The sequence below is a fragment of the Cyprinodon variegatus genome, unplaced genomic scaffold (assembly GCF_000732505.1).
Source record: "Cyprinodon variegatus isolate N-32 unplaced genomic scaffold, C_variegatus-1.0 Scaffold253, whole genome shotgun sequence".
Classification (NCBI taxonomy): Eukaryota; Metazoa; Chordata; class Actinopteri; order Cyprinodontiformes; family Cyprinodontidae; genus Cyprinodon; species Cyprinodon variegatus.
Genome location: NW_015150706.1, coordinates 183159 through 198946, shown reverse-complemented (window position 1 = coordinate 198946; position 15788 = coordinate 183159). Strand labels below are relative to the sequence as shown.

Sequence of the window (15788 nt, the reverse complement as noted above, 5' to 3'; positions counted from 1 at the left end):
AATTCAAATAAACAAAAGGTGTTTACTAAATGTGTGCACCCATAATAGTAAACAACCTAATGCAAAAAAAACACCACAAAAGTGAAATTATAAAGTTACTGTGTGAAGACCTTTAAATAAATACTAACACCGAAGAAAAGATGGAGGAACCTCCACAATTCTCAAAAATAATTAGCCTTTTTTGAACAGCAGTAATAAAGACATGCTTCAAAATAGGCAAGTTTCATTGTATTACATTTGTTCTACATCATGTCAACCACAAATGCAAAAAATTTCAGACCTCTAGCTACAGCAGTTCCAGAGCTTTTGGTGTCACCAGCGTCTCCAAACCTCTCCTAATGTGCCACATTGTGTCAAATGGTTTTACTCTACCATCTGACCCATAGAATAGCACTTAAGCAGTTTGATGGTCACAAAACATTTATAAAGCAAGTATTTTCTTTACCTTTTTTCAGAATCACTGTATATAACAAAATGTAACGTTTATAAACCTAACATAACATAAAACTCTATAAGAAAGACTGAAACTGCTGCTTTTTAAGTTAAAATAAGTCCCAGTGCCTTTTCTGAGCTGTATTTTTTTTATTATTTTCAGCGTCCAAAACATATTGAAGCATTGTTAGTAATTGACTTCCAACTGTGCACACTGATCCGGTCTCAGCAGTGAATTTCACTTTACGCAAGCCAGTAAGATGGCTCTGCTTTATGCAACCCAGCCATGTCTACCCTTGTTTGAAACCTTATTTCATTGGCTACAAAGCCAAACAGCCCACATGGTCTTAACCAATAACAGCAGGACTTTATGAGGCGTAATATGGCTCTACTCGGTGTGTCATTGGCTGACAGGCAAGGAGCGCTTGTGAGACTTCATTGGCTATCCCTGACTCAAATTGAGTCATACAAAGATGCGATCACTTTTTTCTTGTAGGTAAGAAGACAATGTGAAGAAACATACCAAACATCACAGAAAAAGGTTTGAGGAGGTAAATCTTATTAGCAAGATGCTAAGCATTAAATATTACGAGCTAACTTTTCTGATAAAAAAAAGGTTGGTTATGTGGCGATTTTCTCATCATGGAATATTTTTATTATGATTATGGATTATTGGATTACTTTTAATCTGTGGACCCTTATGGAAGAATGGAATATAAACAGCTGAAGATTGGATTTATAAACAAGCTTCTGGATGCCTTCAAATGTATGTTGTTGTGGATGCCTTGTGATGTTTACATTTTGACATGCTGTTATATCTGTGTTAATTGCACTTGGGTGCTCTCTATGTCCATAAAATGAACCTGGTGGTTGAATTGTGGAAAATCTAAGCTTTCCAACAATGTCTAACATGTCTATATTGGTAAAAACTGTACCGTTGTAATTTTCATGCATTCTAAGTTATTACGGTCAACGGGTGGATTTTGAGAGGTTAAAGCCTTAGGGAAGTCATATTTAAATGTCAAATCATTCTGGCTAAAACATGTATATAAAAGAACTCTTTATCAGACCATATTTTCCCAAAATTTTGAAAATTTCTATTTAAAAAAAATCCTGTCTTAAGATCTGTAGGTTTTTTTCTGTTATTTTATGCAGGCCAGTTAGTTATACATCAGCTTGTACACCTAAATTCGGCCAATCATATATCGACGGTCATCTGTCAATTACACAACAGTTGAAATAAGAATCATTTACTCTTTATTCAGTTACCTAGTTGAGGCCAGGTTTCTTAGGATTGATATGTCTAAGTTTAATCATTAATACAAATGTTATGTGGCAGTGGGTAAATAATTAAAGCCTAAATCTTCATTATGTGCACGTTAGAGAAAATCTAAGATAAATCCAGTCTTCTGTGAGCTTGTTGTGTTGAAAATGAAGTTTTTTGATATATGCAGTCAATCTGGCAAAACAAGAAAATGGTTCAAACCATTAAAAGCTCAAAATTGTTATAAAATGTAATTATGTAATGGATGTACCGGTATGTGTAGTTTTTTGACCAGAAGAGTAGAAAGCATGCATGAAAATGAAAGACAAAACAAAAACAAAACAGAAGCTCCATAAGGCTTTGTCACATAGGAATGAAAGATTACATAAAGGAAAATATTTCTCTCTATATTTTTTAATTATCAGTCACAGTGTATGTTTTTTTCCACAATGTTTAGATGGCCACCTTTCTTTATTTTACGTTTTGAAAGGTGTTGCACATATCTTCGGTGCAGCAATTTATATCTATGTAGGCATTCATCTGAAGCATTTTGCAGTCTCTGAGGGCGATGCACCTCTGAAATCGGCCAACTATAGAAAGAAAAGAAATATTGATTTTTAGTGTGCAAAGAGAACGTTGTGCAGTCAAAAGGTTACATGTGACAGTTTCAGATATTTAACAATGAATGAAAAACTTTTTTTTTCAGATTTAACACCCCTACTTCTTTGTCCTTTTAGAGACATGTAGAAAATTTATATATTTTGAAACATCTTCTTTCTATAACTTATCTGGTGCTGTAATTCAGGTGGATACAATTCATAGTTATAAGACTTTTAAGAAACTCACATGGTTGTCGTAGGAACTTGGCCGCAACACAGGCATCCTTATCTGGTCTACAGGTCTCTTCTGTGCGCTGGCAGGAACCTCCGGCCTGTTTTGGGACACAGCGATGACAGCGCAGAGCCCAACCTGTAAACAAAGCAAATACTTAAGACTTCATGCATTTTTTTAAGTGTCCATTTATACACTGATGTTTTATGTTAAAAAGCACTCAAGAAAAAAACTTTATACCAGCAATATAGAGGTAACTAACTCCGGCTAAACTTTCTTACCCTCCTTCCAGCAAGGGATACATAAAGTAATTCTGATTCTGAAATAAAAATATCTAACATTCTCTGTCATTCCTTCAAATGTAGAAGCTAACACTGTTACCCATTTTTTGTAAAAAATTTTATGCTTGGTCAGTTTGGATATATTCATCTGTAAATAGCAATATTCAGGTAATTTTATATTTTGCCCAGATTCTGAATCAGATTGTGGTCTGAACTTTGGACTAACGCATGTGTGTTCATTTACTTAAACCACTTCACCTCTACCCTAGTTTCAGTTTTTTTGCAACAGCCTTTAAAAGTTTTATTTCTTTGTTTTCTGGTTTTGTCTTCTATTTTTCTCCATTCGTTCTCTCATGAACAGTTCTGTTAGAGCTGAAGAAAAGCATCCGCACTATAATGCTTTCACCACAATGTGTGACAATGGGGATGTTCTGATTTACTAATAGGACAACCAAGTTGCTGTTCTGCAAACAGCTTCACCTCACCTGACAAAGTGAACACCTCCAGACTTACTTTAGGTCTTCTGGCTTCCTCTCTGATTAAAACTAAATTTCAATAGATTATCATTAAGGTTGTCAACCATGATTGGTAGGTTTACCATTTTGCCATAATCTTCCCTTTTCACATTGTGGATTGAACAGTGTGATATAATAATTTTATTTTTCAAAGGCAGGGATATTTATTGTTTTATAATCTATCACTGTTTAAAGCCTCTTAACAACTGTATCCGTAACTACCTGGTCTCCATGATGCTTTTTGCTCACTAATGTCTTCTAACATCCCTCTAAATCTTCTTGCCCAGAGAAGAAAAATGACAGAAAAATGTATGTAGACTTTTATTTATAGAAGATATATGGGTATGGTGTTTGTTTAGGGGTATGAAAATAAAGTTGGAGGAAAATATATATATCTATATATATATATAGATATATATATATATATATTTTTTTTTTGTAAAAGCTTGTATATTTTTTCCTTCTAGCTAACAAACCCTCATTATCCTTTGTTGATCATTAACTTATAGTTTAAATATATGAAAAACATGAATAATGCATCAAAGTTCAAGGACTGTAAATCCTTTTGCCAGGCAATGTATGCTACAGTTGGGATTTTTTGCCGATGGATTTTCCTGCTTCAGAGGAGCAGAGGTTGTGTTTGTCAAGTAGAGAATGAGTGACAAACTCACCAGCTGTAAACAGCAGGGCGAGGGTTAAAGTCAGAACCAACAACTTCATTGTTTCTTTTTTCAGGACAGCAGTCTGTTCCAGACAAACAAAACATAATATAAATAAATGTTCCAAGAATGCAAAAAATGAAATGCAAAAAAAAAAAAGAATTCATTTGAAAAATACTTTCCCAAGCTGTTTTCCCAGTTGATTTTTGTTTAACAAATTTCAAATAATCAGAATTTGAAATTGGTTTCTAAGTCAGTTTTCAAAAAGCAGATTAATATTGCTTAAATTTACCAAATGCATCTACATACCTTACAGGTTTGTCTGCCACAGTTTCTGTCAACGACTGAGGTGCATTCAGTGACCTTTCCTCTTTTTATACTTCTCCGTACTCTCTTCTGTCATGGTAACGCCCCATTAAGTACAATATCTCTGTTACGTTTGTGTGCTTAGGTCCTTAGTCAGACTGGGTTTTTCCATATGCATTATAGAAGACTAGACAACTTCTATTTCAATATGAGGTTGTTAGAGATAATAACGTATTCATTCCTATCAGACTCAAAAACCTTTTTATTAAGCTAAGTAAGTCAAAAGCACTTTGCCTTTGCTTTGCATTATTGCAGAGAGTAAGGCTGGATGACCTTTACCTTCAAAACAAATATCTGTGCCAGAGTTGTGCAAGATAAAATCAAGGATTAAAAGTGGGAGTACATTGGGCTCTGCATGAAGTAGAAGTTCAATAGATGAGATAGTTTTCAGTAGACCTGAATTTCGCCTGACTATGGTGTCATTTAGTTGCATGCATTTCTAATGACCACAATTAATTAATCCACAGAACATTGCTTTCTTCTATTGGGGTAACACTTCAATTTCTCAGCTGCTTCTAATGTTTCTCATTTTTCTATAGTGTCATTATAACATTATTGCAGCTTCAGCTATACTTAGTGCAATTTTTCGTTGCACCTGCTAAATTAAAACTTCTTTTTTTCTGTTGCTGCTGTTTGAATTAAATTAATAAACTGAATAATGGAGCACGCTCTAAAAATAATGAAATGTAATTCCAGTTGGATAATATTAATTATGCATATAATTATACATTAGATAGATAGATAGATAGATAGATAGATAGATAGATAGATAGATAGATAGATAGATAGATAGATAGATAGATAGATAGATAGAATTAATTATATGTTGTAGATAGATATATAGATACATATATAGATATAAATATAGCTATATAGAGAAAGTATTGATTGTCGGCATCACAGCAGAAATACTTGTATACTTTTTAAATGTGCATACTTTACACAAAGTGTGATAAATATGTAAATTATGTAATTTTCTGGAACCCTGGGCCATTTACGCCAATACTCTGCTATTGGTTCTGTTGCTCCTGACTCTCCTAAAGTGGGGGTGTTGGACAGGTTATCAGGTAGGCATTAAGATTTAGCAGATGTCCTTTCTTTGTCCGATTGTTAGATCTGTTTGTGGTAACCTTGGTATCTATTTCTACTATTTTTCAGGAAATGAAGTCAGATTTGTGCTCTCTGTACTCTAGTATGAGTATGATTTGTGTTCTTTTGTCCAAACTTAAGTGTCCTCTCTTGGATTATCAGATCATTAAAAATTGTGAAATTGATTTTATGCAAAAAGACAGATGATTTAATACTGCTAAAACATTCTAGGTGTAAAGTATATCAACTATCTTTGATGTATGAATCATAAACATCAAGTGACATTAAGATGCCATCCAGCTGTGTGTGTGTATTTTTCCTGTTTATTTTTTTCTCACTATTCTAACAGTTGCAGCTTAGTGAAGATTTCCACTTAAGGTGTCACAAAGAAGATTTTAAAAAGTATCTAGTCTTCATCAGAGACAATGTCACAATGGGAATCCAGTGATCAGGGGACATAATGAAACCTTTGGCATATGGAGGAGAGTTTACTATTTCGACATCTGTAAGTCACAAATACTATCATTCATCTACCCATTTTCTGTAAAGCTTTATCCCAGCTGGGGTTGTTAGGTGTGCTGGAATAAATACTGTCAAATATTTTAGTGTACTAATGCACAGACACTATAGCTGTCATGATCTGCTCTGTTAGCTGGCCTTAATTGTTTATGTCACTCATCTGCCAAGTTCTGCCCAGTTCCTCATCATCTCTGATCTCATCCACCTGCCGGTTTCCCTTATAGCCCATCTATCCTGTCTAGATCATTGTTTGACTTCTGTTTGTTCCCTGTTTGATTTCTGTCTCTCCGGTCAGTCGGTTTTGTTTATTTTATTTAGTTCCAAGGTTCTTGTACCTGTTCCTGTGAAGAGTTTATTCTCAAGCCAGTGGACACTGGCTTGAGAATAAACTCTTCACAGGAACAGGTACAAGAACCTTGGAACTAAATAAAATAAACAAAACCGACTGACCGGAGAGACAGNTCTGATCTCATCCACCTGCCGGTTTCCCTTATAGCCCATCTATCCTGTCTAGATCATTGTTTGACTTCTGTTTGTTCCCTGTTTGATTTCTGTCTCTCCGGTCAGTCGGTTTTGTTTATTTTATTTAGTTCCAAGGTTCTTGTACCTGTTCCTGTGAAGAGTTTATTCTCAAGCCAGTGTCCACAGGCGAGTTATTTTCCCTAACCAGTTGGTGAGAGCGTTTCAGTGTTTCCCTAGTGATTTTGTTTTCCTGATTCTGTTCCCTCTCACCCACTGGCCCTGTCTGTCCCTGGCTGATCTTCCCACCCAAACCTCAGTTGGACTCCTGCTGGATTCTGCCTTTCTGTGCATTTCTGTCTGAGTTGGATGCTCGAAGCATGGGACTCTGAACCTGTCCTTCATGGTGCGTCTCTGTCAGAGCTGGATGCTCGACGCACAGGACCTTGATCCTGTCCTTTAAGGTGCGTTTCTGTCTGAGCTGGATGCTCGACACAGGGGACTCTGAACCTGCCTTTGTGCTCTCATGGATTCCTGGAACACGGATCTGTCCTTTCCTGAGAGGACTGTACTGTTAATCCAGGTAAATGACTCACTTTAATTATAATCTTCTGTTCAGATGATCGTGGTCACTTACCTGTGTTTCTCTCTACAGAATCATTGATGGGTGGCAACCCAGACCTGCAGTCGCTGCGGTCGCAGTTCCACAACAGTGCAATTCTGTTCTGTCTGTTTTTGTTTAATAAACCTTTTGAACTTTCCTACTGACTGTCTCACCTCTGAATACTGGGTCTATCTGTCCTGTTTTATGGCAATATCATCTGCTTCATAATGCATTGAGGACTAAAACAATAATTAAGTCACAAGATGCCAGTGAGCGTGTTGCGGGTGATCTACAAAGATTGGTGCACGAATATTAAGATATGGAAACTGATCTTTTTTGCATTAGATTAGATTAGATTAGTTGGGCTTTATTGATCTCACAGCGGAGAAATTCACTGGTCACATATTGGCATAGTAATTAATTCACTGGTCACATATTGGCAAAGTAATTAACGCTTTCTTTTGTGTGCGCGCTATATTATACTCCCACTAGCTGCTTGAAATGACACACTAATTAAAAAAAAAAACTAAATCATGCTTTTTGCATGGTGTTACCGGCCTGAGCATTCCCCTTTAAGGAGGTGGCCTCGGGGGGGAGCGGGTGACGTAGCCAGCACGTAGCAGTATGTTTTTTTTCTGTGTGTGTGTGTGTGGAATAATCCTGCTTGCAGCAGTTAGAAGTAGAGCAGTTGGTGAGAATAAGTTTGGTTCCACAGCCATAAAGTACTGTTGTGTGCAATAAACCCGGACGGCTAGTTACCAGCCGCAACTAGCCAAGCTAAGTTCGGACGGGTCTTAGCTTTATTAACCAGCGGTTCCAAACCACGGAGAGGAGCCATAGAGCTGGGAAGGTAACAATGGTTATGTTTTATCTACCTTGAGGGAGGGGGAAAAAATCCTGTTGTGATGAGTAGATGATGCACCCACTTTTTTGATATATATCTTTATATCCATCCATTTTCCGTCACGCTTATCCCAAGCGAGGTTGCGATGTTTCATGTCCACTGTCACCACATGCTTGAAGAGGAGAAGAAATGGTATGAAATCCATAATTTGGCGCAATGGTCAAGATATCCTTATGATAATATTACTAATTTACTAATTTTACCATTTACTAATTTGCAGCATCCAACCATTTTCCATCACGCTGTATCCCTGCTGGGGTAGCAAAGGGTGCTGGTGCCTATCTCCAGCTGTCTACGTGTGAGAGGCGGGGTGCACCCTGGACAGGTCTCCAGTCCATTGCAGGGCAACACAGAGACAAACAGGACAAACAACCATTCACACACACTCACACCTAAGGAGAATTTAGAGAAGCCAATTAACCTAACAGTCATGTTTTCTGTCTGTGGGAGGAAGCCGGAGTACCCAGAGAAAACCTTTAAATGCTCAGGGAGAACATGCAAACTCCATGCAGAAAGACCCCAGGCCGTGAATGTAACCCAAGACCTTCTTGCTGCATAACAGCAGTGCTTGGTTTAATTGTATAAAGATTGTCTGCTGCCCTGGCGGATTAATTTGTAACAGCCTCCATTTTTTGTTAGTTTATATTACTCTGTTAATGTTAATGGTAATTTATTACAATCCAAATATATTTACAAGTGCGCAGCATCTCTCTGCATCATCTGGCATTGTATCAATGCCTCTTTTTTTAGGTGCATGTCAGTTTGTACCTGACTTACAGAAGTACTAAAAAACATCCTCTGGTTGCAGATTTTTTTTGGGGGAAAAAAATCACCTGGTAAATATTTACATTTGCATGAATTTGCATTGTTTGGTCATTAGAATATGATCTGCATATCAATAGAGGCAAACTTGCAAAAAAGGTTTGCACATGGTATCTCTTGAATGGCAGACACAAATTATGCCTTCTTTGCAGTTCCACTCTTGATGTACAAAAATGTTTCCACTCGTAATGTGAGCAAGCCTGCTAAGGATCAGGCCCTAAATGGTAAATTGATGTTACTGTAGACATGAGCGGCAGAAGCTGTCTGGATTAAAAATGTATAGATATATAGTGTTAGAGAGCTTTACAACAGGCCCCAAACCACAAATGCAGGCAGAGGACACAAGGTGGATAAGTGACTAAGCCTCAGCAAGCAATCTACCAAGAACACAATGCCCAGCCCTATTCTATCAGCGACACCCAAACAAAGGGCCCCACCATAAAAGCCAACTTACCATTCACCTAGAGATCCCAAATAGCCATAAAACAATCCCACCAAACATCTGAACAACTGTTTTCCCAACATCCCCTCTGGACAGTTTCCCCCACCAGTAGTCTCTAGGACACGGTGGAACCATGAGATTAGTTTTCCTACCACTCCAGATTAGAGGCCTGCAGGCGGAGCACCCTCAGAAGCAACTCAGACAGAAGGCCCCAAACAAGCCACTAACACTATGACTCACAAACCACACCAGCCCCCCTAAAACGAGAGAATACAGGTGAAAAATCAACACAGAGGGATCCTGAGAATCAACAGGTGGGCTATCTGGTTTCAAGAGAGACATTTGGGCTGCCAAATAATTAGTTCGAGACTGCCTTTGGAGCATCACAGCTGTTGTTTGTCAGAGGAGAGTTTATTGGTGGATTTATCCCTGCGCTCTCACGTCTGTTTCCTATGGTTGTTTTTCCTTTCATGCCCCCCATTTGGAATTGTCCCAAATATTACGCAGCAACCCCTGGCAAAGTTGAACATCTCTCCCAAAGCCCAATCAAAGCAGAATCTCAACCAGTCTATTATTTTGCTCTCCTCTGGGGGCAAACTACAATATCAGCATTGACACGTGTAAGGGAAACTGTCTATTTGGCAAAACATCTAAACCCCTCCATTGTAGTGCTTTTGTGGCATCTGCCTCGTGATAGTGGCACTCTTTCTGTCAGGCATATATATCTGAGAGTCCAAATTTTTCTCTTGAATTGTGTGAATACTTTGAAGGACTTTGACAGTGGAAAATGTCTCAGTACTCAGGAAAGGTGAGTATCACAACCCTAATGCAACTGAAGCAGATCTTCCCCAAGCAATTCCAATGAACCTTGTTGATTTACACAAAGATGTATTTTAAGGAATTCCAAATGCTTGTGATTCGGAAATATTTGATAATTTTTTGGATGCCTTTTACTTTCCTTATTCAATGTTGTGAAAATAGATTGTGCTCTATGAGGGCAAATGCTTCACGGGCAGGAAGCTGGAGCTCTGCAGCGAATGTGACAACTTTCAGGACCGTGGCTTCATGAACAGAGTCAACTCAGCCAGGGTGGAGAGCGGCGCCTTTGTCTGCTTTGACCATCCTGACTTCAAGGGCCAGCAGTACATTCTGGAGCATGGAGAGTACCCTGAATTCCAGCGCTGGAATGCTCATAATGATCACATGGGCTCCTGCCGACCAATTAGAATGGTGAGTTTAAGTACTGTAGGTCTATGTGTTTTGAAGGAGACCCTAGGGGCAGAGATATTTTAGGTTGGTTAGTCAGACTGGAATAAGTACAGCAAACAAACAGTTGTTTAACAGAGAAATCAAAGACTAATAATTAAAATAACAGAGCTTTACACTTTACTGTCCTTTACACTTTAAAGTTTACAGAAGACATAATTCATGAAAGGAAATCAAGAGCTCTCCAGAAACTGACTTTTTCACACCATCCTCAACATCATATAGGTGCACATAGAATACAGCTTCTGTCATGAAACAGGCATTTGTGAAAAATAAAAAAATCTGACATTTGTGAAAGATAAAGTCTAGCCTTGCTGCAATATGACTCTGCAAGCGCCCACTTCTGCCATTTACCTCCCCAGCACGGAGAACACTACAGATTGGAACTGTTCGAGGGAGACAACTTTGCTGGTCAGTGTGTGGAATTGTGTGATGACTGTCCGTTTCTACAAGCACAAGGTCTGACCAAGAACTGTGTCAACTCCATTAAAGTTTATGGCGACGGGGCGTATGTATTTTTAACCTTTTACTTCAACAATCTGTGTATTGCTTTTTGTTCTTGTATGTTTATATGTTTACACTCCTCTTAAGGCAAATTTTCAAATTTATTTTCAAACTTATAAAAAAAAAAATAATTAAACTATAACATAATCAAGTATTTCAACACTTTCCAATATTGTGCAATATCATGACACTCCAAATACTTTGGATCCTTCGGTTCTTTACTTTAAATTATTTCAATCCTTTGTCCTTATATTTACAAAGATAACTACACAAAAACAATCTAAATCCTGCTTTTGGCATTGATATTAAATAAGAGTCAATTGCAGAATGCATAAACCAAATGTCAACAGTCTCTCAGTTCTACTAAAGGCCACAAGATCTTTATATCGCTTTCAAATTTGGGATTGAAGTTCCTCCAATTCAATAAGCAAGTGTTCTCTTGATTGGACATAAGGCAGGTATCACTTATTACCGGTAGATAAGACCATGCGCAGGAGGCATTACTATGGGACAAAAAACCCTCTCCTACTGTACTTGTAAACAAAACTTGGATTGTCAAAATGAATAACTTTGCCCAAACTCTCATAAAAATCTTCTTTGTGTTATTACAGTAATAGCTTCCTGTTATTGCTAACCAGCTGTATGCATGATTCCACTAGTATTTCTGCCCATTCATCTTTAGCAATAAATTCCAACTCTTTCAGATTGGAGGGTCTCCTTGCCCTCACCCTGATCTTTAGTTACCTTTACAGATTCTCAATTATTCAAGACAGGACTTTGGCTGAGCCACTGCAAGGTGTCAGTGTTTTTGTCTGTTTACCATTTCTTTACAACAAGGGTGTAACTTTGCAATGAAAGTTGGTGTGGAACACTCGAGTGGTGGCTCATGGACCTACAGTTACATTTTCATTGGATTAATTTTCCAAAAATGAGCTCAAACATATATTTATTGAATGCTTTCCTATTTTTGAGAACACAAGACCACAATACACTGATATTTATATTTATATATGTTAGAGAGATGCCTTTTAGTGCATTATGAATATAGGGCCCAAAAACATTGATATATCATGCATCCCTAGAAGTACAATTATAATTCCATCCAGAAAAAAATGGGATATGCTGCATTTTAAACATAGCATAGCATATTTTTTTCTTGTAAACTTTGTGTTAAACTTGGAGATATATTTTAATGCATGTTTCATGTCCCAGTAAATCTGTTTCACCTTTAAATCTGCAGCTCTCCCTACTTCTCTCTGTGCTCTGTTTAAAAAGGTTTATGAACCTATTTAATAATATGATCATGCCAGAAACAAAATTTTAAGATATGTAGAAGCTCTGCAGTCTGATTAATTAATTTCAGCCTGTAACAGGGAGTCATGGTCCTTTAAGAAAAAAAGATTTTTTTTAACTAGTAAAGAAGAACAAACTATGTTTTCTCAAGCTTCTGCGTTATAAGACCAACTTTCTAAAACTTACAATCCGTTGCCATTTTTAGCCAAAAAAGCTGCATAAGTCTAACAAACAGATTTTTCGGTGGAATTTTTAACTATTTGAACTTACCCGTCTCCTAACTTTTACTTAAACATCAAGGTAGCTGCTGGTTAATATTCACTGAGTGCTGCTGTGGGTCTCTCCTTCAACAATGTAGCGACTCTGTACGCAGTAAAATGCAACCGCAAAGATGTCTCAAAGCGACAGATCCGATAATATTACACGGAGAGGCAGGACACGAGAGCAGCAAAACGCTCTGAATACAGTTGGCTGCACCCAACCTCTGTTACCTTTGGCTAAAGTAAATGAGCGGAAAGGGGGAAAAGCGGAGATTATCGGTGGGGACTGTCCTTACCAGTCCTTCAGAAAGTTACGCCTGTGCTTTACAACATTTGCTGTGTGTATTGGGTCGCTGTATATGTCCACTGGTGTCCAAGACTAAGTTTCTCTGCAGACTGCATGAGTTTTTGTTTTTGTTTTCTCTTTGAGAACAATGATGTTTTCCTCCTTTAAAATTATGCCATTTACTTCGGTTAGGTTCCCCTGCTCACTGTATAGAAAAACAACATCACGTTTCCACCTCCATGTTTAGCCTCATGTGTGATAATGGGGGTGCAGTTGTCAGAGTTGAAGGCTTCTCATCTTTTATACCAAATAAAGGACAAGTCATTATGCCTAAAGAACAATATTTTGTTTCATCTTACCAGATGATTTAGACAGTACCTTAACTGAAAAAGTGGATCAGATGGTCAGATGACAGGCAGAAGATCAGAACTGAGCAAATGAAGGAAGGCAGGATAATCCAGAGGGTGGTACCAAAGCCGGTGTTGAAGACTTAATTAGTATTCAGAACCAGGAGATCAGAGGTCCGAAGAGGTGCCAAAGGGGAATCCATAACGGAGTCGGGGAACAATTCCAGGTTTGGTTAACAGACAGGCAAAATATAGCAGCAGTCCGAAGACTGTTCAGTCAAACAAATCAGAACTGGAACAGGCAGGGTAAGAAGTCCGGAAGCAGAACGGGTCAGGATAAGGCAATCAGAGACACCCAGGTATCCTAGAGAACTCTCACCAAAAGCTTGTACAATCTGGCACTAATGACTGGTTCAAGGCTGGTTAAATAGATGCCAAAGCAGGTGGATCAGCTGAGCCATAATGAGAACTGGGCAGAGCTAGGCAGGTGAATGAAATGAGAAATCAGACCAGTCATCAGTGACATGAAATCAAGTAGTGTGCAGTACGTGTGGGCCTTGCGGTTTTAGAAATTGTCACAAACAAACCCAGATTCACCAGGATGGCCTTGGTGGTCCTCCTTAAATCCCTTTTTACCACAGTCATTATCATCCTGCCCAGCACAGCACACACTTTTGGCTACCAAACACATCTTCTAAGATTTCTTTATTCATTTTTTTTATTATAATGCTTTGGACTGTATCCTACTGGAATTCAAAGAAACAATAATGCTCTACATTAATAGCCCTTTCTTGATTTAAACAGCGAGAATGTGAAGCCGCAGCTCCTTAGTCAGCTCTTTTATCCTAGCCAGGACTGAGTTGACAGAAGCATCTGTTATCAATGAATCAGGGCAATTAGAATGCCCTACAACAGCATGAAGTATTTGGAATAGTACAGTGCTTTGGAGTCTCCAAAAGACGAATTGAGAAATATTTTCTAGACAAATATGCCGAAAAAAGAGAGGGAGAGTGCTATTTATTTCCCTCTGTAGAGTCATGTATATTCCACTTTTTGTTCAAATGTAAATATTGCTGACAAATACTTAAATTCGAATAAAGATTTTTTTCCCTTCTGCCATCATAAGTTCTAAATATATAAAATAAAATATTAACTCTTAAATTGTACACCTAGAAATATGAAATTATATGTAGCAATATGAAATTAATATAATCCTTATTTTTACTGCAGAATTTAAATGTGTGCATTTGTTTTTCTTATAACTCCCAACAGCTGGGTGTTGTATGAGGAGCCAAATTATCGTGGACGCATGTACATCGTGGAGAGAGGAAGCTTATGCAGCCACAAGGAGTGGCAAGCAGAGAATCCCACTATCCAGTCTGTTCGCAGGGTGGCAAACTACTTCTAAAGCTGCCTCCACACCAGAGGCAACACTATCCACTGCTGAGGGAGTAAACAATCCACACTGTCAGGTGTTATGCGACTGACGCTCTGGAGCTGTAGAATAATAAAACATGTGCAAATGTTTAATGCTGTTGTTGTATTTTTGTTATAGGCTATTCAGAGGCTGAAATAAAATGGTAATTCTGTATTTTTATTTTTTACTCTTTTTTTTCCTTCTTTTTTCTCTGCTAACTCTGTCAGCAGCTCATAGTTAGCTGTAACATTTCATCGTGGGAAAATAGCTTAATGCCTATGATTCTGGTAATTGCTTCCTATTATTAACCATAAGTAGAAGACATTTAGGTGCTGGGGTTTTCCTCATCCTAATGGATCCATTAGTGAGGTATATGAGATATTCTAAACAATGCTGAGCACAGATTAATTGACATATGGATTTCAGTTGTACAGACTAATGATTAAAAAAACAAACATGTATAATAATCAGAAAAATTTCTTAACTAAAACATTAAGCCTTTTTATACACACACAGATAACCAAGCAGTCACCAGGCAACTATAGTGAAATCTGCATTACCTTCACATGCAGGGTATAAATCAAAAGTGAAAGAGGGATATTGCCCAGGTCAACAGTGCTGGTGCACCTGCCCGGGGGAGCTCTGCTACCACCTAGTGTCATTTGTCAACTTTACTGCACCCCCACCCCTGCCCACACCACCAACCAAACACACAAGTTTGTCTTACTATCCCTATCAAAACTTTACATTGACTTAGAGCCTAAGTTACTGCATTTATACCTAACCCTCACATTTATCCTAAACACCAAACAAAAACATGGCCACATCCACACACTCAAGTTTGTATGCCTATCCTTATTAGGACTTAGATTCATTTTAGTTATTATATTCATGCTTCACCCTGACATTTACCCTAACCCTAACTAGGATCAGTACTAAAGTTATTTCACACGTACCCCTAAACTGAGTCTCTAATATTAAAACTCAATCACATTAGATCAAGTCTTTGGTCCCCATAAGGCCCGTTGGTCATCTGAAGTTTAGTAAATAAACTTAAAACGGTCTTAAATAGGTGATATAAACAAGTACAAACACACACAAATAAAACAAACTCTCAGGGCTTTTGAGGGAGCCTGACATAAACACAAAAGGCTTTTGCATTAAACCTCCAACATAATTGTTTTCTACATTGTTATGAATGATAAGTCTTGCTAATTGCTTAATCTAA

At 37.8% G+C, this 15788-nt stretch overlaps 2 protein-coding genes across 2 annotated transcripts; one reads left to right on the top strand and one right to left on the bottom strand.

Moving 5' to 3' along the window:
* Positions 1–2114: 2114 nt before the first annotated feature.
* LOC107089446 (CD59 glycoprotein-like) lies at positions 2115–4320 on the bottom strand. Its single transcript, XM_015382213.1, has 4 exons — positions 4292–4320; positions 3995–4067; positions 2543–2665; positions 2115–2286 (listed from the first exon to the last, which is right to left on the bottom strand). Exons 2-4 carry the CDS (start codon positions 4041–4043, stop codon positions 2168–2170), a joined length of 291 nt encoding a protein of 96 aa, XP_015237699.1. The 5' UTR covers positions 4044–4067; positions 4292–4320; the 3' UTR covers positions 2115–2167.
* A 5654-nt stretch (positions 4321–9974) lies between these two features.
* LOC107089445 (gamma-crystallin N-A-like) lies at positions 9975–14551 on the top strand. The gene is made up of 4 exons (XM_015382212.1): positions 9975–9995; positions 10169–10417; positions 10816–10961; positions 14416–14551. The coding sequence occupies exons 1-4, from the start codon at positions 9975–9977 to the stop codon at positions 14549–14551; spliced, it is 552 nt and encodes a 183-aa protein (XP_015237698.1).
* Positions 14552–15788: the final 1237 nt, after the last annotated feature.

Bases quoted from the DNA above. Each gene is read 5' to 3' on its own strand.
- LOC107089446 (XM_015382213.1), bottom strand. From the start codon at position 4,043: ATGAAGTTGTTGGTTCTGACTTTAACCCTCGCCCTGCTGTTTACAGCT. The intron at 2,666-3,994 runs GTGAGTTTGTCA...CTTTGTTTACAG, and splicing joins CGCCCTGCTGTTTACAGCTG to GTTGGGCTCTGCGCTGTCAT. The intron at 2,287-2,542 runs GTGAGTTTCTTA...TTCTTTCTATAG, and splicing joins CAAGTTCCTACGACAACCAT to TTGGCCGATTTCAGAGGTGC.
- LOC107089445 (XM_015382212.1), top strand. From the start codon at position 9,975: ATGTCTCAGTACTCAGGAAAG. The intron at 9,996-10,168 runs GTGAGTATCACA...TTGTGAAAATAG, and splicing joins TGTCTCAGTACTCAGGAAAG to ATTGTGCTCTATGAGGGCAA. The intron at 10,418-10,815 runs GTGAGTTTAAGT...TTACCTCCCCAG, and splicing joins CCTGCCGACCAATTAGAATG to CACGGAGAACACTACAGATT.